Raw genomic sequence first — 27204 nt, forward strand, 5'->3', positions numbered from 1 at the left:
AAATTCACTGATTTTTTGTCAATGATTTATTTTAACAGAAGAGGAAATCCAGACGACGGGGTTGGGTGACAGCCTGAGGGGGGTTCCAGTACTGGTTTCCCACGGCTGCTGTAACAAATTACCACAAACTGAGTGTCTGAACACAACACGAATTTATTGTCTTAGAATGCTGGACGTCAGAAGTCCTAGATCAGTTTCACTGGGCTCGTGTCAAGGTGTCAGCAGGACTGCGTTCCTTCTGGATGCCCCAGGGTACAATCTGTTTTCCTGTCTTTTCCAGGATCGGGGCTGTCCTCCTTCCCTGAATCACATGGTCTTTTCTCTCTCTCTGCTTCCAGCACATGTCTTTTTTCTTAAAAAGACCTTCTGATTACATTGGATCCCCTCAAATAATCCAGGATAATCTATCCATTTGAAGAACCTTAATTCTTCATTCGTAATCCTTTTTGCTATGTGGAGTAGACATTCACATACATTGGAGTTTAGGATGTAGGCATTTTTAGAAGAGCCATTTTTCAGCCTACCCTAAGCAGGCAGCAGTTAATAGTGGAGCTGAGAGTCCTGAGTTCTTTTCGTCCTTTCCATGTCTCAGTGGGGACAAGAGGAAGGGACAGGGCAGGGAAGTTACACCCTCTTTTTCTCTGGCCTACTCTATACCTAGCCCATTAGAAGCCATATGCCAGAACAGGTCAGCCCCACTCAAAGAAATAACAGAAGGAGTGATGAAGTTAAATATCTTTACTAGTTAGGGGGGGTCATTTCAGAGCCAGGAAACGATAAATATGACTTTTTTTGGGGGGCACATATTTGTCTAGGAAGGGAAGATTTAGTCTCTAAGATGTGATAACCTGGGCCTACTTAATTCTCGGAGATGGAATAAAAGCAGCAATAATAATTACTGCTCTTCAAAACAACATCATAAAGTGGGATAATATTATCTCCACTTAACATATGGGTTAAGTGAGGCTAAGAAGGAGGTATGCAATTTGCTTAAGGTCATAAAGGTGGTAAGAACCAGGGTTTGACTCCAGGCAGCCTGACTCCAGAGTCGGAGCACTTTACCATTATGTCAACCTCCTCAGAGTTTCTATAGGGGAAGCACAGCTCCGGGAATGGGTAGGGTCTTTGGACCACCGGTCTTTTCTCTGAAGGAGAGACTTTCACACTCATCCACTTCACACTGTGGCTGGGAAGCTGAGTCAGGGCTTGGCTGTCCTGCTGACTTGCTCTATGCACTTTGACACATGGGAGTCACTTACCCTCTTTCAAAGAAGAAAAAGGAGACTCTTACCTGAGAGTATGAAAAACCAAATAAATATAAGCTGTTGTGAAAATGAAAGAATTTACCTGCATGATTAAAAGCTCACACTTTAGGGCTTGGGGGAATGGAAGGAAGGATGAATAGGTGGGACATAGGGAATTTTAGGGCACTGACACTATTCTGTATAACACTGTAATAGTGGATACATGTCATTACACACTTGTCAAAACCCATCCAACGTACAAACCAAACAGTGAACTCTAATGTAAACTAGGGACTTTAGTTAGTAATGTATCAATATTGGATTAGCCGTGGTAACAAACATACCACACTAAAGCAAGGTGTTAATAGCAAGAGAAACTGTATGGTTGTGCGTTGGGGGTATATGGAAACTCTCTACACTTTCCACTCAATTCTTCTGTAAACCTAAAAATGCTCTAAAAATTAAAGTCTATTTTTTTTTAAAGTTCACACTTTCTTCTTTTTTTTTTTGGAGATGGAGTCTCACTCTGTTGCCCAGGCTAGAGTGCAGTGACACAATCTCAGCTCAATACAACCTCTGCCTCCCAGGTTCAAGTGATTCTCCCGCCTCATCCTCTCCTGAGTAGCTGGGACTACAGGCACCCACCACCACACCCGGCTAATTTTTTGTATTTTTAGTAGGGATGGGGTTTCACTGTGTTAGCCAGGATGGTCTTGATCTCCTGATCTCATGATCCACCCACCTCGGGCTCCCAAAGTGCTGGGATTACAGGCATGAGCCACTGTGCCTGGCCAAAAGTTCGTACTTTCAGACAATCTTGATGGTTTTCTTGGAAATTCTGTCCCAACTGTGACCTTCACGGCCTGCTCCTGCCTTGGGTCTTGGCTGATACCAAGCCAGAAATGCTTTTCCAACACTCCCCATGGATCTGTCTGTGTCTGCTGTTTCCTTCCAGGCATCCCTCCGTGCTCACCAAATCTCAGGGGTTTTCCTGGCCAGTCTCTCAGAAAAACACTGCCTGAGAGTCCATGCTAATCTTGGGATCCCGCTGTAGCCTTGCCATGACCAGCTCTGTGGCCTTGGGAGAGTTTCTGAATTTAAGCCTCAATTTCCACCTCCATACCTAGAGGATAAGCAACTTTTCCCTAGTGGTCCTGCAAGACTGTTGCGGTAATTAAACAAGATAATACATATGGCCCGGTATAGTGACTCACACCTGTAATCCCAGCATTTTGGGAGGCTTAGGCAGGTGGATCACTTGAACCCAGTAGTTCAAGACCAGCCTGGGCAACATGGCAAAACCCTGTCTCTACAAAAAAAAAAAAAAAAAATTTAGCCGGGTGTGGTGGCTCACACCTGTAATCCTAGCTACTTGGGAGGCTGAGGCAGAAGATTGCTTGAGCCCAGGAGGCAGAGGCTGCAGTGAGCCAAGGTCCTGCCACTGCACTCTAGCCTGGTTGACAGCGAGACTTACTCTCTCTCTCTCAAAAATAAGATAATACAAGTGAAGGCAGCGTGCAAACCAGAAAGCAATGTAAAATGCGAGGCACAGAGTTTCTCCCTCCTGGACTCCTCACTAGTATTTTCTCTATTTTATAGACTAAGAGTTGAGAAACCTGCCCAAGCTCACATAGGTAGTGAGAGGCAAAGCTGAAAAAAAAATCAAATCTGATTTCAAAACTCATACTTTTAATCACTATACTCACTTGGTCCTAATAAGATAAAGAATCAGAACATCAATGGATACTAGAGTCTCAAAGTGTGATCTCCACGTTAATACTCATCGCCTCCTAAGTCCTTTAGATTTCTCTGTGGAGCTAAAAATCGCCAGGCAAAGACTCAGTCCAATGGCAAATGTCTCCTAAGACCCCTGAGTCCTACTTTGAGGGGGTCAGAATCACTGTGCCTTTTTGCCAGAGTATATGAAAGACAGGATTATATTTTATACGCCTGTTTTAAACACCTTGCTTGCTGTGCATTTAGTGCTCAAAGGGGTTAAATGCTTGTGATGAGTTAAAAAAAATTCGTCCACAAATCAAATTGTCTCAGATAATAAAGTGTAATGCTGGATTTCAAATAATGGTCTCCATTATCCTGAAAAAACATCAATGCTTCTCTGGGCTCCTTCTTGCTGCCTTGACTTTGTTCTTCTTTGCTAGGATATCATCATGCCCCTTCATTCATTCATTCAGGGTTTCAGCTGCTCCCTAAAAACTGGAGTCTCTTTGTTCTGCAAGTCATCTATTCCTTCGCTTATTGTTTATTGAGCATCTACTATGTACCAGGCATAGGACTAACTCTTGAAAATAGAACAATGAAAAAGGCAGACTCAACCTCTCCTTTTACATAACTTACAGGCTATAGGAGGAGGAGGACAGCTGAGTAGACAGTTATAATGCAGGGAGAGGTGTTTTAGGAAATATGCAAAGTCTGCCAGAAGACCTGTGGTACTGTCTATGAAACTGTGTCATCTTGGCCTAGAAGAAATTCTACTTGTCACCAATGCAACTTCCAATCCCAGGCAGAATTTCTGGGATGGGGCATTTACCACCACTCTCTCCTTGCTTTTAGATAATACTGTATATGTCTTTATCAGACTAATGGAGTCAAATCTACCTGTTTCTTCTACTATTTTTCTCATTTCAGGAAATTTAATCAGCTGGTATTTATCGAGCACTTATGCTACTGGCCCTGAGGCAAATAGAGAAGAGTGCCCTGGAGTGTGCTTATCCTATGATATATGCTTGCTATGTATGTCTCCCCCTGTAGACAAAAATTCACTAGAGCAGGACCGTGTCTTATTCATCTTTCTTAAGATTTGCTTCAGGTCTGACAAGAGTAAGGGCTCAGTGGTAATTTGTGTAACAATGAATGGAAAAAAAGGAAGAGTGGAAAAAAGGAAGGAAAGAAGGGAGGAAGAGGGGGAGAAAAGGAGGCAGGGAGAAAGAATGAGAGGGAGGAAGAGAGGGGAGAGAGGGAAAGAGGAAGGAAGGGAGGAAGACAGAGGGGGAAGAGAGAAAGGGGGGAAGTGGGAAGAAGGGAGGGAGGAAGAGAGAGGGAAGAAGAGAGGGAGAAGAGAACAGGAAAGAAGGGAGGGAGAGAAAGAAAGACGAGGGAGGAGGGAGAAATGAAAGGAGGAAGGTGGCCGGGCATTGTGGCTCATGCCTGTAATCCTAGCACTTTGGGAGGCTAAGGCAGGTGGATCACCTGAGGTCAGGAGCCCGAGACCAGCCTGGTCAACATGGTGTAACACTGTCTCTACTAAAAATCCAAAAAAAATTAGCCAGGTGTGGTGGCAGGCACCTGTAATCCCAGTTACTCGGAAGGCTGAAGTAGGAGAATCACTTGAACCCAGGAGGCAGAGATTGCAGTGAGCCGAGACTGCGCCACCGCACTCCAGCCTGGGCAACAGAGTGAGACTCCATCTCAAAAAAAAAAAAAAAAAAAAAAAAAAAGAAGAAGAAGAAAAAGAAATGAAAGGAGAAAGGGAGACAGGGAGAGAGGAAGGGAGGGAAATAGGGGGAAAGGAAGATAAGAGGGAGGAAAAAAAGGAAAAAAGGAAGGGAAAGAGAAGGGTGGAGGGAGGCAGGCAGGCTGGTAGACATGACCCCTTTCTTTAGATAGTATTTTTAGGTAGCAATCAGCAAACTGGGGCCCAGTGCAACTTCCTGTAGCAGCAATTCTGAACCTAACAACCAGGAATGCAAAGCAGGGAAGGCTGGGGAACTTGCTGCATTTTGGCAAGATGATAAATCTGCATGGCCTTGCCTCAGATGAGCAGATTTTCCTAAATCCCCCTTCAAGATGCAGCACCCCATTTGAGACGAGAGCCAGGCACTCTTCCTGTGTCAGGGCAGGCTTGCTCTGAAATACACCTCTGTCTCTGGTTGATAAGCCCTGGTAACAGGCACTCAGTTTCCCCACCCAGCTAGCCCCTGAGTCCCTGCAGTTTCACTCTGCCTTTTTAGATCCATTTACCTGCTTGATTTAGGCCCCCTATGATTTCTGAACAACTGCACAAGTCTCCTCACTGCCCACACAGCTTTAGTCTCTGCCTCTCAGCAATCCACCCTCCCCACTGCTGCTGAAGCTGTTTTTTTTTTAAGTGAAAATGTGATCATGCCACTCCCCTATTAGGAACCCCTCAATGAACCCCCATTGCTCTATGGATCATGGGGTTCAAGGTCCTCCCTTCCTGCACCTCCCCATCTCCCTAACCTCATTGCTCTTTATTGCCTCTCTTGCTAGCTATACTCCAGCCACAAATCTCTCACGAGCATCAACTCTTTCACACACCTCTGTCCCTTTACATATGTTGGTGAATTTTCACACGCTGTTCCTTCTGCCTGCAATACCTTTCCCCTAGATGAACTCCTATGCATCCTTTAAGACCCAACTCATGTCATTTCCTGAGTGAAGCCAGAATGAGACCTGTCTCCCTGGGCTTCCACACATAGTTGTCCTTACCTCCAACGAAGCCTTAACCCATGTCCTATGACTGCTGGTTTATGAATTGACTCCCTCACTAGTAAACTTAATTTTGTCATCTGGAAAATGGGAATATCATTAGACTATGAGTTCTTCGGATACAAGAATGGCACCTTATTGTTTCCTATAGTATATTATTCTTACACAATAATAATACTACTATGGCATATTATTTCTATAGTATGGTATATATAATTTTCATATAAAACATTTTAACCATGTGTATGATTTCTGGTATGTAACAGGCCATTGGCAAACACCTGTGAAGTGAATGAACAAAGTCATTCGTTCAATACATTTCTAGTCCACTTTACTCTCTGCCATGAACCATTTGGGTACTGGGGATGCCACAGTGATTGAAACAGGCAGGATATCTGTGTACACAGGTTTGCTATGTGCATCCAGAGACAAGTAATAACAGGATAACATCCAGTAACAAGAAATAAATGAGATAATTTCAGAGGGTGATAAGTGCTCTGAAGAAATATGACTGGGTGATGGGATAGAGAGGGAAGGCAGTAGGGGACAGTAGGCAACATTTGAGCTGGGATGTGAAGGATCAGAAGGAGCTGGCTGTGTGGAGGTCTGAGGGCGTAGCATCTTATGTTAAGGGAGCAGCAAGTGCAAAGGTCCTGGGGCAGGAAGGAGCTTGGGGTGTTCAGGGAATGTAAAGGAGCATGGGAAGCATGAGATAAGTGAGAGCACCCGGTTCATGTACAGTCTTGCAGGGCAAGACCAGGAGTGTGGACACTGCTCCAGGTGCAGTAACAAAACAAATGGCTGCCGAGATGAGCAGACAGAGATGTTACCATTGAACGGGTGCTGGTGTCCCTCCCCACACCTCCCTCACCCTCGCATGAGATTACCGCCTGCTCACCGGGGCGGAGACAGCCCTCATTAATCTCAGGGAGCAGGAGGGCAGACGCAGGCGGTGCGGCAACACAGACTAACTAGAGAACACAAAGGCTGCCTGCCCAGCTTTGTTTTCAAAGCGTCAATTCCAAATTCTGCTAGCTGGCAGAGACAGGGGTTATTGATTTTCCCTTCTGGAATGCATGTCCTACACAGTCCTCGCAAATAGAAACTGAAAAACAGAGGAAAACATAACTGCTGAGAAAGACAGGGCAAGGGGACATTTAAAAAAAACAATCTATATTGGTTTTTGTCTTTTTCTTATTAGGCTCGGCTAGATTGTGGCCTGTCATCTCTCTCGTCTTCCCAATTCATTTCCTTTGGTTCTATCTCTGTGTCTTTCTATGATTTCTTTTTCTTTCTCTCCTTCTCTCTCTTTTTCGCTGTGCCTTTGTCCAGTACCTAGCACAGTTTCTGCATACAGTAGGCATTTCATACTGGTGTGGTGAGTGTTGGTCTCTCTGCAGGACAGTCTCTCTAAGGGTCTCTTTCTTCATCCAGATCACTTTGTCCATCGAACTGCCTGTCTTTCTTTAAATACAGCACCTCCTGCCCTTCTAAGCAGGTAGTGGAGAATTAGACCAGCCCATTAAACCAGCTTTCAGTAATTGCGTAGAGTGGCATCCCCAGATAATTACTTTCTCTCCTCTGGAGAAGCAGGAAGCAATTAGGGGCTTCCTTCTGCTGTCTGGAGGGGCAGGCATCCAGTCCCTTCATTGAGAGCATCATGCTAGTGGCTCCTCAGGTCCACAGGGCTCAGAGGCCACCTGTGTCCTTTCTCTTGGCTCTGATAAAAGTTGCATGCTTGCCTACTTGCTTAGGTGAATAGGGACTCTGCTCTGCAGCAGTTTCTGTGGTCACTTTATTGTTCCTGTTTGCCGGCATGGCTGTGAGGAAAGGAACCCGGGTAGACAGAAGTGTCCATGGCGAAAGTCCAAAAGATGGTTGGGTGTGTTACTGATGGTAGCTTAGTTGCAGAAGCCTAGGACTAATTTTATCTGCTGACTTTTACCAAATTATACACATTGATGAAAACTTAATTTTATGTGGAAAATGTGGGTATCACAGCTTCTTCCTTTTTTTTTTTTTTTTTTAAGACTGAGTTTCACTCGTCTCCCGGGCTGGAGTGCAATGGTGCAATCTTGGCTCACTGCAAACTCTGCCTACTGGGTTCAAGCAGTTCTCTTGCCTCAGCCTCCTGAGTAGCTGGGATTATAAGTGCCTGCCACCATACCCAGCTAATTTTTGTATTTTTTGTAGAGATGGGGTTTCACCATGTTGGCCAGGCTGGTCTCGAATTGCTGACCTCAGGTGATCCACCCGCCTCAGCCTCCCAAAGTGCTGGGATTACAGGCATGAGCCACCACGCCTGGCCACAGCCTCTTCCTTCTTGAAGGGAAATGTCAGCGCAAGCAAAGAAAATATATGTCAAAACTACAAAATTATTATTTTTTAAACGAGATAGTTTTTGATTTTCTCCTTTTAATAAAGCATATGGTGTTACACATAGGCCCAACTGGTTGTCATTTTACATAGCATGCAGTTTGAAGCTGGACATGCCAGCAGTTTATCTTCTACTCTTTAAGGTAATAGTGGAACGGTGTGAATTCCCCGAGCTCACACACAGCAGTGGAGCAGGCTCGGTGGGGGCTGGGTAGTGGTTCTCAAACAGGCTGATGACAAGGATATGCATCTCTGAGATTTAAAATTTGCTATTTATCATTCACAAGGTAGACAATCTCCATAATTGAGGACTGGTAGGAGGAGGAGTGTTTCCTTAGCAGGTTTTATAGAAATTTAATTTGTGCTAAGTGTCTCTTATTTTCCATGTGCCGATGCATATTTAACCACACAGCTTCATTATCACCTCTGTCCAGACGCTTCCCCTCCATGAAGCATCAGATCCTCAGCTCAGGTCCTGTAGTTCTAATTACTCACATGAGTTTTTCTCTTGGGCTATAAGATTATTTAGTTTGACTCCCTCTTATCAAGACCAAGGAAGCTGAGGACCAGAGATATAGCATGGCTTTAGCAAAGTCCTTCAACCAGCAGGAACTGGACAGGATGTCAGATCACAAACTTCCTCACACAGAGAAGATGCTCTGTCCACAATGCTGACGGAAGACTTGACATCACTTCACACCCAATGTGATTACAACCCAATTCAGGATCTTCCAAGCCCGGGTCCTCCTCCTGAACTTTCCATTTCTGTGAAGTGGAAGCTCTAAGAAGACAGGGCTCACAGATTTCTATTGCTATATCTTACTCCCTGCTGTTCTCCCCAGAACTAGCACTTAGAAGGCACTCAAAAAATAGTTTGATGGATGTGTGAATGAATGATTATGAGAATTTGCCGTCATTCTCTGTATTGTCTGAACTTGGAACTAATCGTTTTTCACTTCTTTTTCCATGGCCTCTAATAACTCACTGACCGCCAAGCTCTGTTGATTTTGTCCCCAGGGACTGCTTACTTCGGCCTCTTTCTCCACTTCCTGCTGCTCTCTCCCAAGAGAGAGCATGAGAGAGAGATACGAGCCTGAACCCTCACACTGGACTACAGACTCATCTCCTGCCCCGACCTTTCCTTCTGCCACCTCCTCCTGTCCTCGGTTCCTCTTCCAGAATAAATGTTTTCACCATGATCTGTCCCAGGGCAAAAGCCATCCACATTCTCAGTGCCTACATCTAAAGCCCATGCTCCTCGCAGTCAAGGCTCTCCAGCAACCGGCTTCCACTTCTCTCTCTAACCCAATCACACACTCTTCTGCCCCAGATCCCTCCACTCCCATGAGATGCCTCTGCTGGAAACACATCTTATACAGTTTTGCCTTCACACTTTGCACGTATTATCTTTATTAGTTTGTGAATTCTAACCACCATTCAGGCCCAGCTACAGTCTTTACTACTGTAACAAAGGAATACAGCAGCAACAGTAGTTAGAACTTTCTAAATACCTTCCATGCATCAAGGGTAGGACTAAGTTATTCATATGCATTATTTTATTAACCTCTGCAAAAAACCCTAGAGGTAAGTCCAACTATTACCCTCATTTTATATAGTGGAAACCTAGGCTTAGAAGTGTCAAGTAATGTACTTAACATCACAAACTTAGAACCTAGAACACATGAAATTCATACATACGTCTATCAGGCTGCCAAAACTATGCTTCTAACCACTAGGCTACATTGCCTAAAGCTGTCTGTTCCTTCTGAGCTCTGACAGCCCCTCATTGTGTATAGCTACCCATTAGCCAACTTTCATGTTGATTGGTACTTTACTAAACATTTTCTTGTATGTACATGATTCTTGTCCCCAGTTACACTATAAGCTACTGGAGAACATGAATTGTATCTCTGGGGCCTTTTGGGTCCTGCATGACAAGTGCCTGCTGACTGAACTGATTAGAGGTACACAGTACTCAATTCCCCTTAGGTGTTTTTGGTTAATTCATCCTTTAGGCAGTGAGTTCACTCCCCTTTCCTTCTTCTCCCAAGCCCAGCTGCTAGTAGTGAGTATAAACAAAGAGAAGACCCTCACTGAGTTCAGGATCCTGAGTAATACACATTTGCATGGCTTAGAGGGTGGGCTGATGGTGGGTGCTGGAGTGACTTAGGAGTCTGGGTTTGTAGACTCTTGAACCTTTTAAGTCCTGAGGCCTTTGCGGAGTTAGAGATATTATAAGGGGGGAGAAGAGACCCTGTAAAACAAAATCTGAGAAACCCTAGCAACTATTAAGAACAATTGTGGGATTTATTCACTTTCTTAATCAAAAACATAGTTGGTAATTAACTGTCCAGCCCTGGTTATACATCACTACAATATGTTCTTTTTGGTTAATGGATCCATTTAAAATTAGTGTCATGAGATCTGACCGATATATCACTTTATATACACAAAATGTTCTTTTGGGGTTCAACCATCAGAAAGCTGGTTGACCTTGAGTTAGTCACTGCCCCTCTCTGGGCCTCCATTTTCTCGCATCCTGACATTCTGGCAGGCTAATTAACACAGCTGTTTTTGGTTCATGTGAACAGTCTTGAGTTCTTGGAATGCATGGAACGAAATGCTAGAAAAGCACTCTGAAATGTTAAAAGTGCCAGTTCAGGATGAGAGAGGATCTCTCATTATTTATTTAGTGGTTTTGAAGGTTTGGCTTTTCTGTATCTCATTTTCTCAGGAAGATATAAACTCAGGAGACTATTTCTTGCGAGAAGCCTACACCTGTCCTGCAAAGGAACTCCCATTCTTTGTGGTGTGGCTGCTCCACCCCACCCTCTCCTGCTCTTGGGAAAACACCCTCAGAAGCAGCAGCGGGCGGCCTCCTTGTCCTCGAGCCCCTTGCGAAGTCCTCTCTGCTTCTCTGTTCCCTCCACCCACCCCCAGAGACGCCTCTGCCCTCTTGCGTGCTTTGCATGTTAAACACCAAAAGCTTTCCGCTAAGTCCACAGGGGAGGCAGATAACCTGCATCTGGAAGCCATCACCAGCTGCCTTCAGTGTGCCAGTAAACTAAAACCCCTGCATTCATTATAGGGAAAAGTGACAATGTCTTTTTTTTAAGCCTCCCTTAAGACGGCTCAAATTGAATCTGGGGCTGCAGAGAAGGCTGCTGGGCAGAACTGCTTGCTCAGCCAAACCAGACCTTCTTCCCTACCCCCTCTCCAAAAGCATGTTCCGACCCCATGGGCACAATGGTTTAGGCAGAAAATTCAAGTCATAGTCCTTGTAGGGGCCCAGGAGTCACGAATAAGGGGTCAGTAGGAGAAGCCAGGTAGGAAATTGTCAAAGTTCAAAAATGTCATGCTGGAACAGTCCTGCTCTTGACTATAGTGACAGCTGCAAGAATCTGCACGTGATGAAATGACACAGAACTACCCATGCCTGTGCTCACACAGGCGTATACAAGCGAGCACACGTGGAGCTGTGAAATCTGAAGTCTAAGGTCTGTGGATTGTACCAATGCCAGTTTCCTAGTGTTGCTACTGTACTGTGGTTATGTCAGATGCTACCGTTGGAGGAAACTAGTACACGGACTTGTCTACTATTTTTTGAAACTTCCTCCGAATCAAAAATCATTTCAAAATAAAAAGTATTAAAAAAAATCCTAGGGCAGTGGAAGTGGATCTGGCTATGTCTCCCCAACTTCCTGGGATGTAAGTCCCCATGCTCTCTCTCAGGAGCCGATGATGAGCCTACTAATAAGAGTGAGAGCTTCAGCACCCTCATCGTCAAGGTTCCAATTGATTGACCACATACTACGTATGAGGCACTAAGATATTTCTTCCTTTTGAACACTTTCTCATTTGCACAAAACATGCCCACAAGGTTAACATCCCCATTTTACGGTAGATGATAATGATGCTGGGCAAAGCTAGCTTGCACCAAGGCTCTGTAGGGCCAGGCTCTAACTCAGCAGGCACTGAGACGCCAATGCTCATATCTGGGGATGACTAACCAGCAAAGCACAGGTTTCTGTGACACTATTGTGGCATCCAACGTGTGTTCCATAGAAATCACTAGAGCACAGCCCTCAATCTCATCTCTGAAGCCACCTGGACCACCCTCCTGTCCCATCCCTCACCCTCACTCTGGTCAGAGAGCCCAAGTTAGCCACAGCTGTAGTGAAGCAAGGAAAACATCACTTACAGGTTCTTCACATCGGTGATGCCGCGGAACGCCTTCCTCGGGATCCCCTGGATCTGGTTTTCACTCAAATCTCTAAACAAGAAGAGAAGAGGCACACTGCGTTAAAGACCCAGGCTGTCTTGATCTGCATCTCATTAAATGATAACAATCCCCCCCACCCAGGCTGCTGCCTCTGCGGTCAGAGTGTATGGGGGCTGTTTGGTCTCAGGCCCCAGGCTGCTACAAGCATTCACATTGTTCTTCAAGTGATGGCCTTTGCTGAAATGGTTACCAGGCGGAGCAGCTCGCCTCCAGGGCGGGCTCTGTGGGTGGTCTCGCACCTCCAGGCCACGAGCCAAGATGCTGGGTTATTTGTTGCACATACTGCACCCAATTCTCTGTTTTCCCACCTCCCGGAGACAACCCCTGCCCCCATCCCCCAACCCCCACACGGCGTTCCTCCCCCACAGTGGGGTCAACGCCGCTCAATCTCCCATCTCTCAGGGCTGTCCTCTGCTGCTCAGGACAATCTGCCTTTGTCACAGGGGATTGGAACAGAGCCTGCCCATTCTGATTTTCTGATGGGGGATGACCACTTCAGCTTACTCTAGAGTCCCAGAGATTCCTGGGGGCCCCCAGATCTTCTTAGTGACAGGCACGATAATTTCGAATTGCACTTCCACAGATCCATGCAAAGTAGGGGTGCCACAGGCACCTCATCTAGCATTAAGCAGTGCCAGTAAGTTGCTTTGAGGAGGGTAAGGGATAGTGTCAGGTCCCACAGCTGCCTAAACCTAAGTCCCCAGGCTGTAAGCATTCCCAAAGCCTTATTTCCTTTCTAAGAAAGATACGGGCTTTGTTTATTTTGTTTCCCACTTTTAGTTTTTGCTAGACCAAACATGTGCACTTGTTTTCACTCAGAACTCAGGCCTGCTTGGATCTCAACGAGTAATCAATCTGTAAAGACCGACCCATCAGGCCTCCAGAGCGTGCAAACTGGCCCTGCAAAACACTCATGCCAGGCCTCCTTCCTGGCTGGTCCCGCACAGCCACGGGCTGCAGAAGCCTCTCTGAGGACTATGGCATAGTTGGGGGCCACAGAGCCAGGGTCTAGGGACACAATGAGCTCTTTACACTTTCTCCAGATATAAAAGGTCTCTCTCTCTCTCTCTGACACACACACACACACACACACACACTGCTATACATACACATTATTTTTTAAAAGAACACCCGAAAAACCCTCAAATATTAAGGTAAAAACAATTAACATCACAGATCTAACTACTGCTACCAATTATGAGTTATATATATATAAAATTCCACCGATATGACCTCATAATATACAGTCTATTATAACCTATTATTTTTGCTTGCTATATTGAGAACATCTGTCCCTGTCATTAATAGTGCATTGATATCAACATTTTTAATGGCTGTATATCGTCCAATTGTATGAGTGGCTATATGGGTCCCAAACTGTTGGGTAGGCATTTATTTATTTGCTATTTAAAGAAAACACTAGGGTGAATTTCTCTGCATGCACATTTTGGGGACACTTGTCTAACTATCTCCTTGGTACAGGGTCCTAGAAGGAGAACTTGCTGGTCACAGGTTAAATGGGTCCTGAGTTGACCTATGGACAGATTGTACCTGTGGACACTCCATGCTGATTTTCCAAGGGCACCTAATCAAAAGCTTTAGATGACTCCAGTTATGTTTGGCAGGAGAGATCAGATGACTGCCCTCCACTAAAATCTGCGCAGTCTAAATGAACATTTTGCAAAGGGGCAGGAGGGAAAAGAGGAAGCAGAAAAGAGGTATCCACTTTTTTCTGATCTCCCATCCCCTGCTGAGACAAGCCATGTGCTCTGAGCAGCTAGCTAAAACTAAACTTGACAATCATCTGGGGCCACTTTTAGGCCCACAAAACAAGGCTCAGACTTGGGGTAGAGTGCAGGTGTGAGTACTAGTGGCTTCTGGGGCTGAATAACAGGGCGCTCCCCATCTCAAATCCAGTTTCCTCTGTCTGCAACCGATGTAAGTAAATTCAGACGCACAATGAGCCCTGTCTCAGGCTCCCCCAGCCAGGCCTGATTCAATGAGCAGGGCTCCAGCCTGGAGTCGGGGCGCTGAACAAAGCCCACGATGACAGCAGAGGTCAGGCGGTGTCACCAAGGCCACTCAGCTGCTCTCCATCAGCCTCCGGAGCAGGGGCCCAGGTCCTGTCATCCGACTAATGCAATTTCCACCAGGCATCTGGGCAGCACCCGAGGCTCTGGCAGTCACAATGAGTCTGGTCTTTTCTGCCAAATAAAGCTGGTCTGTAGGCCACTGAGCCTTTGCCCACTACCCTCCCAGGCTTGGCTGCTCTCTCTGGTGGCTCTGGAAGATAAGCCCCAGTCACACTTTTGGAAAATGGTTGATGATCAAAATCAGAGGCAGGGGAAGCAAACAGGAGAGAGGTTTAGAGCTGTCGGCTTGAACCATAGCTGGAAGCTGGATGAGGGGGCATGTGTTCCAGTAATGCACTAACCTTGTTTGAGTAGACAACATCCCAAAATACACTGGGAGGAGTAGCAGTCGTATACAGGTTCTGCTTTGCGATATGGTGGGATAAGGAGAGGAGAGCGATATTTAAGTAGAAAAATCTGGCCGTGTTGCTGGGCGACCTCCCACACAGGCAAAATCCGGCACTTGGGTGGGGCAGCGCTTTGGTTTCTGTTCACTATTTTCTTGCTGTAAATATAACCAGCCTTGCTCCTATATTACGGAGCCCAGTTAAAACACAGCTTTCTTCCCATCTCCCTGTCACTGCTTTCCTCCTGTCCCAATCGAGCAAAACAGTAGATTGTAGGGAATTTATCTGTTCCCCATGACAATCTGCTTGTAGATTTTATTAATTTTATTATCCATTGAGCCTCTCTTCTCCGGCTAACAATACTGCTGCCATCCATCTGCAGGACTGTATATTGATTTCATAAATACCTCCAGTGGGCTGACAAACTGACAGCTTTAATGGTGTTACTGATGGGGTGTGGAGGAGGGTTCAGGGCTGGGCGCTTCATTTTCGGTAACGGTCCCTTCACAATTATCGCAGGGCCTTTGTGAGAATTCCTAATAGTGTGTTTATCTCAGCGTGGTGCCAGAGCATGGAGCTATTGTTAAGTACTATCCTTGAGAGAGACAAGAGCCACCATTTTCCACTGACACTTAAATAAAAATAACAAAATCTATCCACAATGCCCAAGAGCCTAGCGCTGGCCAATTGCCTGTTGGGGTTTTAGTGTCTCCCCTTTCACGAGGGAAGCAGCTCAGGGCTGAGGAGGGCGGAAATGCTCAGAAGTGATCTGAGAAGGGGATTTTTGTTTTTCTAAACACTAGAAGACAGGTATGAGATTGGAGTAGGGTGCAGGAGTGGGAGGTGTGCTGGATTTTTCTGGGTAAGTAAAGGAAGATGGCTGGTGGGAAAGGCTTTCTTGGTTGGGGAGTAGGGCTAGGAATTGGGATGCCTTTTTAAATAATTAGGGCTCTGAGAGAAAAGGAGAACTGCATTAGCTAAAGTGCATTTTCCAGCTTCCGGAAAATGATTAACCGACTGATTATTCCATCCCAAAACACAAGACCAAAGAGGACTTATTAAGGAGACAGTAAGTCAAATAGGAGTTGGCAAGAACCAATATATCCCCCTTCCAGCCACCCTCCCCCCTTTTTAATTTACTAAAATGCTTTGGACACAGATTAACTTTCTTTGCAAATTTATTATTGCTTCATCTACCTTGAAATGGGAACTGCAGACACTTTGATAAATGGATTGAAAGGCTGTCTAGTTCCCGTGGAGCTTTTGAAATGCTTCCTGGGGCTCTCCCTGCAATGTCAGGCATGCTTTGTTCTCGGAGGAGCAGAGAATGACAGTTCCCACCTTCACCGCTACCCCTGCAAGACTAGGAGCAGGAACATGTTCTCCTCTTTGTCCTGCTGGGGACAATGCACTTGTCTTGGTCACATTCATGCTACCAGGAAATCCTGTCTGTGTTAAATGGCAGTTTCTGGAGGGAATCTGATCCTAGATGTCACTCCCAAATTAATTCCGAAGCTACGAAATGGGGTTTGGAAGTTCCTCAAAACTTGGAGAGTTCTTGTTTCTGAAGTGGGTGGGGCTACTTATGAGCTGTATGATCATTTAAAGTTACTAAAATGCTCTTTGCCTCAGTTTCCCCATCTTTACAGTAGGGTTGTTAGTTTTACCAACCTCATCAGTTAGTTGTGAGAGTGAAATGATTACACGCAGAGCACCGTGTGGAATCATTTGCACGTTAGTTGTGTGAATCTGGTCAGCTGCATGACTCTGTCTCACATCTCCAACTGTCAAACGGGACTGCTTTCCTAAGTCATATGGATACTGTGCCCAGAAATATCACAGTCCCACCTGGAAGTTTATACAGGTGCCATTATGACTTATTAGACTACAGCTTGTAGTGCTCTGCAGAGCACTCTGCACAGCACCTAGAACACTGTAGGCACTCAATGAATAGCTGCATTTCCTTTTTGTAATTTCCTCTCATTTAGCACTGGATTGACATTGCTGAAAACGTCCTTTTTCAGCACCCCCAGGACATATGCCTTCAACTCTACCAAGAATAAAATACATAAATGTTGCTGTACTCTTTCCATAAAATCTGAGGGAGGGGTTAAAGTTTCTCTCCTCTATCATCTAGACAGGGGTAGCCATGTTTGATTCTACATTCTTTTGGATAAAACGGGAGAGCTGGATTCAGAAATAAAAGGTCTGTCTTATGTTGGGTTCTCTCAGAAGCAGACACCGAGCCAAGGACATGGGGGTTAAGTGATTGATTAATGAAGTGCTCCCGGGAGAGACCAGCGAGGATGGAAACCGAATGGAAAAGGCAAATAAAAGTACAATCAGGTGAAGTCTTGGCCTTAGCCCAATACGATGGGAAACTCCTGTCTCTGAGCAAGGAAGCTGGGCTTTTGCAGCCCTGCATCAGACAGTCCTTGGTTAGGGACCACTCAAGAGAAATGTAAACTCCCAGGCTCTGCCTGCCCTCCATGAATGCTGGGCATGGTGACTCCAGCAACCCGAGGACAGATTGCTGAAGATGTTCCCAGCTAGGAGACTTTAGCAGTGAAGTTCAAAGAAGCAGGTGATAGGACCCAGTAGCAATAGAAGGAACCCAAGGGGATCCACCCCAAAGTATTCCTAAGAAGGCTTTGGGGATAGTTCTGAATCTACAAGTCCTCAGCAGATTAAAATATCACTCTCAAAAGACGGCATATCTAGGACCATAGATCAAGAGGCTACATGGGAAACTAACTGACCAAAGAATGTGGGAACAACCCCATCTGGCATCTGATGAGGTTTATACTTCTTTGTCTCCCTCTTCAATCCCTCTGCACTGAGACCAATGTGGTGCCTTTTCAGTAACATTAAAAAAAATTCCATCAACTCTTGCTTAGTTAGGCTAAAATAGGGGATGATCTTAAAAGCATTTATGTTTGGAACCATTATTGGATTTGGGATCAGGGCAGTGGATTACCATTCTGATTCTCTTTGGCCTGAATATGTATTAAAATTACTTTCACATTCTCTGCCTAGTAGGAGGAAACCTGCCCATTGGTGCATTCAGTATCAATCAAAGCTCATTTAGGGATTTAAAAAATTTTGACGGATAATCTACGAATCTAAAATTTCCTGTACTCTCAATATTACCATCTTACATAAAGCTGCACTCTTTGCTCCTGCCCCCTGAACCCCAACTTTCTAATGTATAGTAACCCGGTGACACATCGCTCTGTGCTAGGAACTAAAGGGAAAGACACCGTTTTGCTTACTTTATTTTATACAGCAGGAGGGACAAACATGCTGGAAAAATTATTCCCTGGGGATTCTACAATGTGGACTTCGGGGAGGATTTATCTTAATAGGTACATCTCTTCTGCAGGCAATTTATCTTAATAAGCAAGATTATATGTTTGCAGTTGGGTCACTGTCAAAATCAAATGAGCACCAAGCATATGTCCCAGCTAAGCCCTGGTACCTCCAGCTGGGTGTCTAGTCAATGGCAGCCTTTGTCTGGGGAAGATTACAATGGAGTAACTGACTCATTTCCTGTAAGAACTGCCACCTATCTCAGGGATCCAGGGAATCAAAGTATCAATGGGGGACAAAAAAACGCCAATTATTTCCCACTGCTCCAGTTGTGTTTCTGAATATTTCATTGCAGTGAGAGTTTACTTTCCGTGTTCCCTTGATGTTAAAAAGTTACTGGATGAAGGATATCAATAAAAGCTCCTTCTGCAATCCTTTCCCTCACAGATTCATCAGAAAAGTCCTGGCCATGGCATTCCGATGTTTAATACTGATGGATTAAGTGTCAGCTCAGATGCTCATTTCCCTCAAAAATGAATTGAATACCTACTATGTGTTCCACTATGGTTGAAGTTGAGATAGAAAAGTGGATAGTCCTAAGTTTCTGTCCTCCTGCAGTTTACATCCTTATTTATCCCAGATACAAAGAAAGACCCCCTTATTTTTACACATATAAAATAAACATCTAGACACCTCAAAAAGTAAGAGCAAGGATGGGTGGCAGCTCATGCCTGTAATCCCAGCACTTTGGGAGGCTGAGGCGGGTGGATCACTAACATCAGGATTTCGAGACCAGCCTCGCCAACATGGTGAAACACCAACTCTACTAAAAATACAAAAATTAGCCAGGCGTGGTGGTGGGCACCTGTAATCCCAGCTACTTGGGAGGCTAAGGCAGGAGAATGACTTGAACCCGGGAGCGGGCGGTTGCAGTGAGCAGAGATCGCACCACTGCACCTCAGCCTGGGCGACAAGCAAGACTCCATCTAAAACAAAAAAAGAGAGAGCACCAGTTTCACTGTTTCTTCCTTTTTATCCAGAAGAAAGCCTGTCTCTAAACTCACACTACGGATTGCTCCCAACCAAGCAAAATATTTTACAGTTTATTTTAGTCAGGGCCCAAAATCTTTTTAAATTTTTGGAAGGAAAAGAGAGAGAGATGCCAATCTGAATCACCAGGACTCACAGGCAATGCAGGCTTGTTTCATCAAGTACTTTGGTTTTACCTTTCAAGGTGGACAGTTTGAGAAAAATCAGAACAGCACAAAGATATTATCAAGAATTGGGATGGTACTGCGCTGTTGTTGTCATAGAATAATTTTCTGATCAGATAGACCATGAACCCTGCTATGAGAACAAAATACACATTCATTCCTGTTAATTTTTAAAAATTTAAAGAATAGAATTATGGTTATGTTTTCTTTCATTTATGTCTTTAACTTTGAGATACATACTGAAATAAGAATAAAATGATCTCTAAGTTTTGCTTCAAAATAATATAGGAGAGAAAGAAGTGGTAGAAGAATAGATGAAGCAAGGTTGGCCATGGGTTGATTCTTATTGGAACTTGGCGATAAGTACAAGAGAGTTTCATTTATCATCTAAGCTTTGCTTTTATGTATGTGTGACATTTTCCATAATAAAAAAAGCATGCAGATTCCTGGGGTCCATCCCAGACCTACTGAATCAGAAACCCTAAGGATGGGCTTGAGTCTAATTTTAAACAAGTTTGAGAACCATGGGTGGAATGATGATTGCATCAGATTAGGTGCTGAGTTCACATCCCGGTTCTGCTGCTCAACATGCTGTGTGTCTTTAAGAGCACCAGTTCAATTCTCTGAACCTCAACTTGCACTTCTAAGAAACTGGGATAGGCATCAGAGATAATGGACAAGCGAGTGCTTTCTAAACTCTAATGCAGTATATAATGCAAATTCCTATCTTCATGTTCTAGCACGAAGTTCACAAATTTAGCATCCTACTACCTTAAATGTTAAAGTCTAATTTTAGGGAAAATTTTGGGAGCAGGATGCAAAGGTCTCCTGTGTCTCAGACATGAGACTGCTGATGTTGAGCAAAATGCCTGTGGGATAGGCAGAGGCACAGGAGAAGGCTGAAGTGGGGAGAATGATGACATTTAATCCATATTTCAGAAAGCCACTGAGGAGCCCGGGGAGGCTGACCTAGAAGGGTAAGAGTCCATGGATGGTTACACCCTCCCCCTGGGAGCCAGAGACGTGGCAGAAGAAAACCAAGCACTTTGTCCTTGGACTCCTTCAAGCTTGGAGGGGAGACTGGTTGCTGGGATTAGGACATTCCTGGTAAGGCCTCACAGACGAGGGATTCCCTACAGTTTTCTAGGAAGGCTGAAATCTGGGAGAAATCACTAGAGGGCAGGTGATGAGCAGGGCTGAGCAGCCAGGCTGAGAAACTGTCCTGGAGCTGTGACCGAGGGTGAAGGCCTGAGGTCCAAGCACTATGGAGATAAGATGCTTGGTCCCAGGGCAGCATTCTGACCAAAGGGAAAAACGAAAAGAACCTGTTAGGCTGCAAGCTTCTACAAAATGCTACAGATCGAGTTGAGGTTACAGGTTTGCTCTGTGACTAGTTACTAATATGAGTGCCTGTTTTGTCTCTTTCTGGGCAGTGTTCCAAAGATTGCACACTCAAATGCTTCAGGGTGTGCAGGTAAAGTAAATGAGGAAGAAGTCAGGCTGCATGTAGACAACAGGAATAGTCAGAAAGTGAGCTGGGGATGTTATTTCAACAAAATCAAAACCCAATAACTCTCTGTGCCGGCCAATTGGATGCTTCACCCTGGGAAGAACTTGACCTGCAGGCTCAGATTTGTGACCAGTGAGGATGCAGAGACTGTTATCTCCTCAGAGACGATCTGCTAATTCTAGAATGGCACTGTCCCATGGAAATATATCACAAGCCAAGAATGCAATTTAAAATTTTCTATTAGCCACATTAAAAACAGTAAAAAGAAACAGTTGAAATTAATTTTAATACGATATTTAACTCATTATATCCAAAAGATTGCCATTTCAAGATGTAATCAATATAAACGTTTACTAATGAGATGCTTTGCATTCCTTTTTTCATTCCAAGTCTTTAAAGTCTGATGTGTATTTTACACACACCTCAGTCTGGACTGGCCACATTCTGAGTGCTCAGTGATCACACATAGCTAGTGCCTACTGTATTGGACAGTAAGTTTTTTTTTTTTTTTTTTTTTTTGAGACAGAGTCTCGCTCTGTCGCCCAGGCTGGAGTGCAGTGGCGCAATCTCAGCTCACTGCAAGCTCTGCCTCCCAGGTTCACGCCATTCTCCTGCCTCGGCCTCCCGAGTAGCTGGGACTACAAGCGCCCGCCACCATGCCCGGCTAATTTTTTGTATTTTTAGTAAAGACGGGGTTTCACTGTGTTAGCCAGGATGGTCTCGATCTCCTGACCTCGTGATCTGCCTGCCTCGGCCTCCCAAAGTGTTGGGATTACAGGCGTGAGCCACTGCGCCCGACCAACAGTAAGTTTTAGAATAAGGAACTTGATGCTGTAGCTACGTGGCATCTCATTGCCAAAGGAGGGAAAAAGTCTTCGGATGTTGGAACCAATCAAAGGAGCCTGATACAAGACTGCTTCAGGGGTCTGAGTATACAGATAGGAAATATGGAGGAAAATCAGTCAAGGTTGAAAGCCCTGAATCCAGGGCAGCGAGCCATGGTTTAGAATATTCCATTCATTCAGCCATTCCTCCTGTGAACAGATACCTCTTTGCAGGCATAGGATTTAATCTGAGTTTTTCCAAACCACCACTCTTCCAGGGCTATCAGGGTTAACCAATGCTTCCAGTCCAAACAGAAGCTTTCTTCATTTAATTATCATATGCAACCCCAACTAAGGCTCTTTGTGTTCATGAAACAGCATTATAATTGACTGATCATCTCCAGCAAATGGGACAGAGGCTGAGCTTCTCAACAGCTCACTAATCCCTGGGATTATCTCAATTTAGCGACAAGGCAGTTAGTTACATTAGGTGGGATTGGGGAGCTCTCATTATCAGCCCAATTTTGCCCTCTGTTCTTGTCCAGGCTTCCCTGTGTCACTAAGTGGTCCAGGAAATATCAGTGGGGTTCCAACCACAGGCGTCTGATTCCACAGTCTGCACACACCTCATTATATACGCTTCAAGGGGTACAACTGCGATTTTGGTGTCTTCGCATTGTATGCAGAAATCTGGTTCTGAAAATCATCTGATTGTAAAGATCTAATTAAGTACCTGAGATAGTCTCCTGCCAATTTTGGACCCAATGAGAAGTTCTGGTTTAATTTATCAACCTTGGTTGGGTGTGGACAGGGAGCTTGTTCACCTGATTCAAAAGGATGGAGACTGGCGTTTTGTTTGTTTCTTATTGTTTGAAGCTATGTGTCTGCCCAGTGGGGTTTGGGAAAGGGAACCCATTTCTATACAATCTATCCTCCTCTGAGGCTGACATACTGGTCCCCACCCCCTCTGTCCCTCTTCCTTGGCAGCCATCAGAGGCTTTCATCCCTAATTTGATTGTCGTAGCTAACACTGTCAATCTGAAATCCAGTAGCATGTCTAATGCTGGCTGGACAAGGGGAAGGCAGGGGAAGGCAGGGGAAGGCAGGGGGAGGAGAGGGGGAGGCAAATTCATCTTGAGAAGTAGCTTTATGTAAATCGATCCTTTGGCTCGAAAGCTGGAGCCAAGCATTTGCTGATTAATTGGAGAAGCGTCCTTGTTCCCGTGTCTTCTTTGGAGAGATGGCCCAAATTGAGTCCTCTCTTCTTCACAAAGACATTCTCATGCCAAAAAGCTTTTGCAATTAGGAGATGAAATCTTGTGAGTGAGGGGGAGGTGGCAGGGGCGGGGGAGCGTATATGAAATTGTTCTGAAATGAAGTGTGTGCATTTGGCCTGCTCTGTGATTAATTGCTGACCTGGGCACTCTCATTTGCCTCCTAGTCTGTGGCCTGACAGCCTAGGTTCAGAGGCATAGTATCCCGTAGGTGAAGATCTACTTATGTGATAATTAGCAAAAATTGAGGGGATGGAGAGTGTGCTTCTAACATGTTTTTCTTAAATTTATATTCTCAGTTACCACTTGGGCCCATTTCTGTTGGTGTCAGGAAGGAGGGGAGTGAGGTGAGGCTGACTGATTCAACCTCTTTTCTACATCCTCTTATCTTTTCCTGAAAAAGAAACCTCAAATAAAATGGTAGGTCATCCACCAAGGTGGTCCTTTTTAACTCAGTAACTTGTCCCAGGGCCCTGTCAAATTTGACTTTATCGAAAAACCTAAAGGCGGAGTAGCTACCTGGGCACAGGAAAGAGTGAGTTTGGTTCTGGAAAGGTTGCTGGTTGCTTCACCATGCCGACTACGGGGAGGTTGGCAATGTGGTGTTTTATGATGGCTCTCTGACTAAATTATTAGCTTCGTGTAGACAGGAGTGTTTGCTCAGCATGAGGCCTGATGCATAGCTTTAAAAAATTTAAGTGGATAAAAAAAAAAAGTGAACATGATTTTATGCCATTGCTTGGTCCATGGATGACTGAGAATACATCTCAAGCTATGGGAATCTTTTCTTCCCCCAAGTCCAGTTTGTCCCTTTGGATTACAAAGAGGTCTGGCTGTCCTCCTCCATCCTTCTACCTCTACAACCCTGGTGGCATATCATGCTTGAGAACTAATGCTCCTAGAACAGGCTTGTGAACTAAGGAGCCACAGATAAAGCCTTTGACGGGGAAAGGTTTAGTGAGCTAACCTGAGGCGTGGGAATGAGCAGTTACAGTGGGAAGGTAGGCTAAGTGGACAGATAACTTGATTTTTCGGAATACAGATTAAACCTGGCCTGAGAGGGTACAATAGATTTGGAAAATGCATTCAGTCCAGAAAAGGGCTGTGTGCCTGACAGTGTTTCATCTCCAAGAACAACTTCTCCCCTCCTCCTTTCTGAATTCTGGCACTCATAGAGATTAGGATAATAAAGATAATGAAACTCAGATACAGAAGGAGATACTTTAAGCAACAGCCTCCAGGAGATGTTAGAAGAGGGTCATTGGCAGTGAGGAAGTTCTGATGATCTTTGGGATAATCTACACTGTGATCTGACTCCTTCCAGGCAAATTGTCTAAAAGCTCTGGAAACCCTCCCAGAGGCTGAAGATGTACAGAAATAAAGTTGGGGGTGATAGTGAGGTGAGGAGGTGAGAAAAAGAGAAGTTAGCGGGCTAAGGCACTGTAGTTTGGGAGAAGTTGAAGCCACTTCCTAGTGTCTACCCCACTGTAACCTTAAATGTTCAGCTTGATCATGAGGAAAGGATTCTTTGAACATTGCTCTGGATCTGCCTAACCCTAACACTCTTTGTGATATGGCACTAGAGTTCCTCTTATGTGGCTCACTCTGTTCCACTGAGGAAACATGAACATGCCAGGGCAGGGTGGGGAGGGGCTGTGCCTGGGCTGCGGCTGCCCAGAGGTTGGAGTTTGGCAGGCAGCACTGCAGCTCGAGGACACGGGGCTTGTATGTGCCTGTGCTTTCTTGTAACTTTTCAGAAGACCATTAAACAAGTGAAACCTCAATGGTAGAGGTGAGATGCTGTCCTGGGGCCATTTGCTGATAAGATCAATATGCTTCAGAAAGGCTCAAAATTATCTTCCACCAAAGCAGGAAAGCAATTTGGCAAGAGCTCGGCACCCTGAGTTGCAAAGCTGGCCTCCGGAAGTCCAGTAATGGATGAAGTATATAGGAGCTTAAGCCATTAAGCTATGTTAATACTATAGAATGACGTTTCTCATCATGACCCCCTGCACTATTTATTGTTCCATTCAAAGCAATTACAGTTATTGCTAATAACTCACACCTGTGGATGTGCTGCTATTGACTACAAGAGAATAGGTGCTGTTCTCTTGCTTATTTATGTAAAAATGGATGCAGTTCAATACATTTACACCAAGTTGGAAGTTAACACTAATAATTAATCCCAGACCTGCTTCTGGCCATTAGCCTGAAAGGCTCTAGACAAGGGACATGAGCACTGGGAGGACCCAATGAACTGCAGAGATGAAATTCATTAGTGACAAATGTAAGACTGCTGCCACTAGTCTCGTGCCAAATACAATCAACTCCCCTGTCCCCAGCAAAGAGAAAAGGACCTCTAAGGTAGGAGGCAGGGGGGCGACTTCTAAAATGCTTCCCTTGTGTTTCTGAGACTGTTCATCCCCTATAGCCCAGGCCATACTTTTCTTGGTAACTCAACTCCTTGCCTTACATGCCTGCTAGAAGTCGTTCCTATGGCCAAGACCCGAGGAGGCAGTGAGGTACCGTAGTGAAGGCACGACTCAGGAGCCTGAAAGACCTTGGTGTGAACTCCAGCTTTGTCACTTGCTTGACTGGGCCTCAGTTTTTGCATCTGTATAATGCGGACCATGAAAATACCTACGTGGGGGAATTATCATAAAATAGTTAATGAATTTCGAGTTCATCGCATGCTGTGTCGCTCATAAAAAGCACTGGATAAGTACCGGTTGTTATCAGTACTTGCATCTGTTCAAGTCAGCATTCAACACTATGAGTAAAAGAAAAACCCTGCCTTCTTGCCCCACAGAATATTACAGAGGAACACTAAAACTGTAAAGCAGCAACTCCAGGTCAAGTTCAATATGAAAGTAGTAATTGGTTTCCACTTGGCCCGTCATGCCTCAAAGCTTTCCTGGGGCCTGCAGGGAGACTCTCTCGTGGAATCTACCACAATCTCCCGAAGATGGCAAAGATGGGAACACAGGTTAAAGCCTCCCAGCCCCTACGAGGCTGGTTGGAAAATGGTCAACTGTGCAGCAATTGCTGTGCAGAGGAGAAGTTGGCAGGAGACTCCCACAAAGAGGAGGCAAAAGAAGGGGGGCCTGAAGGGCGTCGATGGGACAGTGGGAAGACACTGGGAAGTGGCCCCTGCCCAAGCACAGGATCTGGGCCAAGAGCAGAATGTTGGTCCAGCCACTTCTGTGCAGGCTCAGGGCAAGTCAAAGCACCCTTCTGCCTTCCAAAGGAGGCTGGGGCCTGGGTGAGCTTCAAAGGGGTCCAGAGCCATGCAGGAAAAGCCATCATTATGCAAGGTGGGAATGGGAGGTTCATTTGTCACCACTAAAACAAATTCCTTAGTTGTGGCTACTCTCTTTGGAGAAGGAAATCCTCACAACCCTGTTAAACCTGTCTTGGGGCTTACATTTCAATGAAGCATCATCACCACTAGGGTGACTACAACGTCCCAGGGCGTTAGGCGTTGCAGCTCAACACTAAGAAAACCAGAAGACAGTCCCTGGGAGCAGACAAGCGGGGCGACAAGTATGATGTCACCTCCGCAAAGGGACCCAGCTGCTTGAGGCAGGACTCAGTGGACGTCTTTCCTCTTTTCCATCTCCAAACCCCATGGAGGAGGCTGCTCCAGGGGCCAGGGACAGACCAGAAAGTCTGAGTGCTGAGTGGGCTGAGTCCTGAGTGCTGAGGGGCTCTCTGAGTGCTGAGGGGCTGAGTCCATGAATGTGTGATCCCTTTAAAGATAGACAGATATAAAGATGAGAGAGAGAGAGAGAGAGAGAGAGGGAGAGAAAGACGGTTAAAGAGGGAGACTGACACAGTGGGAGAGACAATAAAACCAGAGAAAGCAAAAGAGAAAAAAAAGTCAGAGACTGAAACACACATACACAGAGACAGTCATTTGACAGAAGAGACCGTGAAAGGAAGAGACACACAGAGAAAGACACGGATGTGGGGCAAAGAGAAAGAGGATGGAGACAGGTGCATGCACACACACACACGTGCACACACACACACAAGAAGGGACATACAGAAAGAGACAGGCTGAGAGAACAAAAGGGAAAGGCCAAGCAAGGGTGGGGCTGGCAGACAGAGGTTCTTGCAAAAGATCTTAGCATTTGGGCTTCCCCAGGATCTCCTCCTGAGATTCCTCTGGGGATGAGGACGTGCCATCCTCCCTGGACCCTGCACTGAGCTCAGGTCTCTGTGC

At 45.3% G+C, this 27204-nt stretch overlaps 1 protein-coding gene across 2 annotated transcripts in view; it reads right to left on the minus strand.

The window, feature by feature from the left end:
• SLIT3 (slit guidance ligand 3) overlaps positions 1–27204 on the minus strand; it is a 652947-nt gene that overhangs the window by 216510 nt on the left and 409233 nt on the right. For both annotated transcript variants that reach the window (XM_032158593.2, XM_032158594.2), the window contains exon 5: positions 12289–12360. In XM_032158593.2, coding sequence (XP_032014484.1) covers positions 12289–12360 — 72 coding nt within the window. The remainder of the gene's footprint in view (positions 1–12288; positions 12361–27204) is intronic.

The sequence above is a fragment of the Hylobates moloch genome, unplaced genomic scaffold (genome assembly GCF_009828535.3).
Source record: "Hylobates moloch isolate HMO894 unplaced genomic scaffold, HMol_V3 SCAFFOLD_6, whole genome shotgun sequence".
NCBI classification, from domain to species: domain Eukaryota; kingdom Metazoa; phylum Chordata; class Mammalia; order Primates; family Hylobatidae; genus Hylobates; species Hylobates moloch.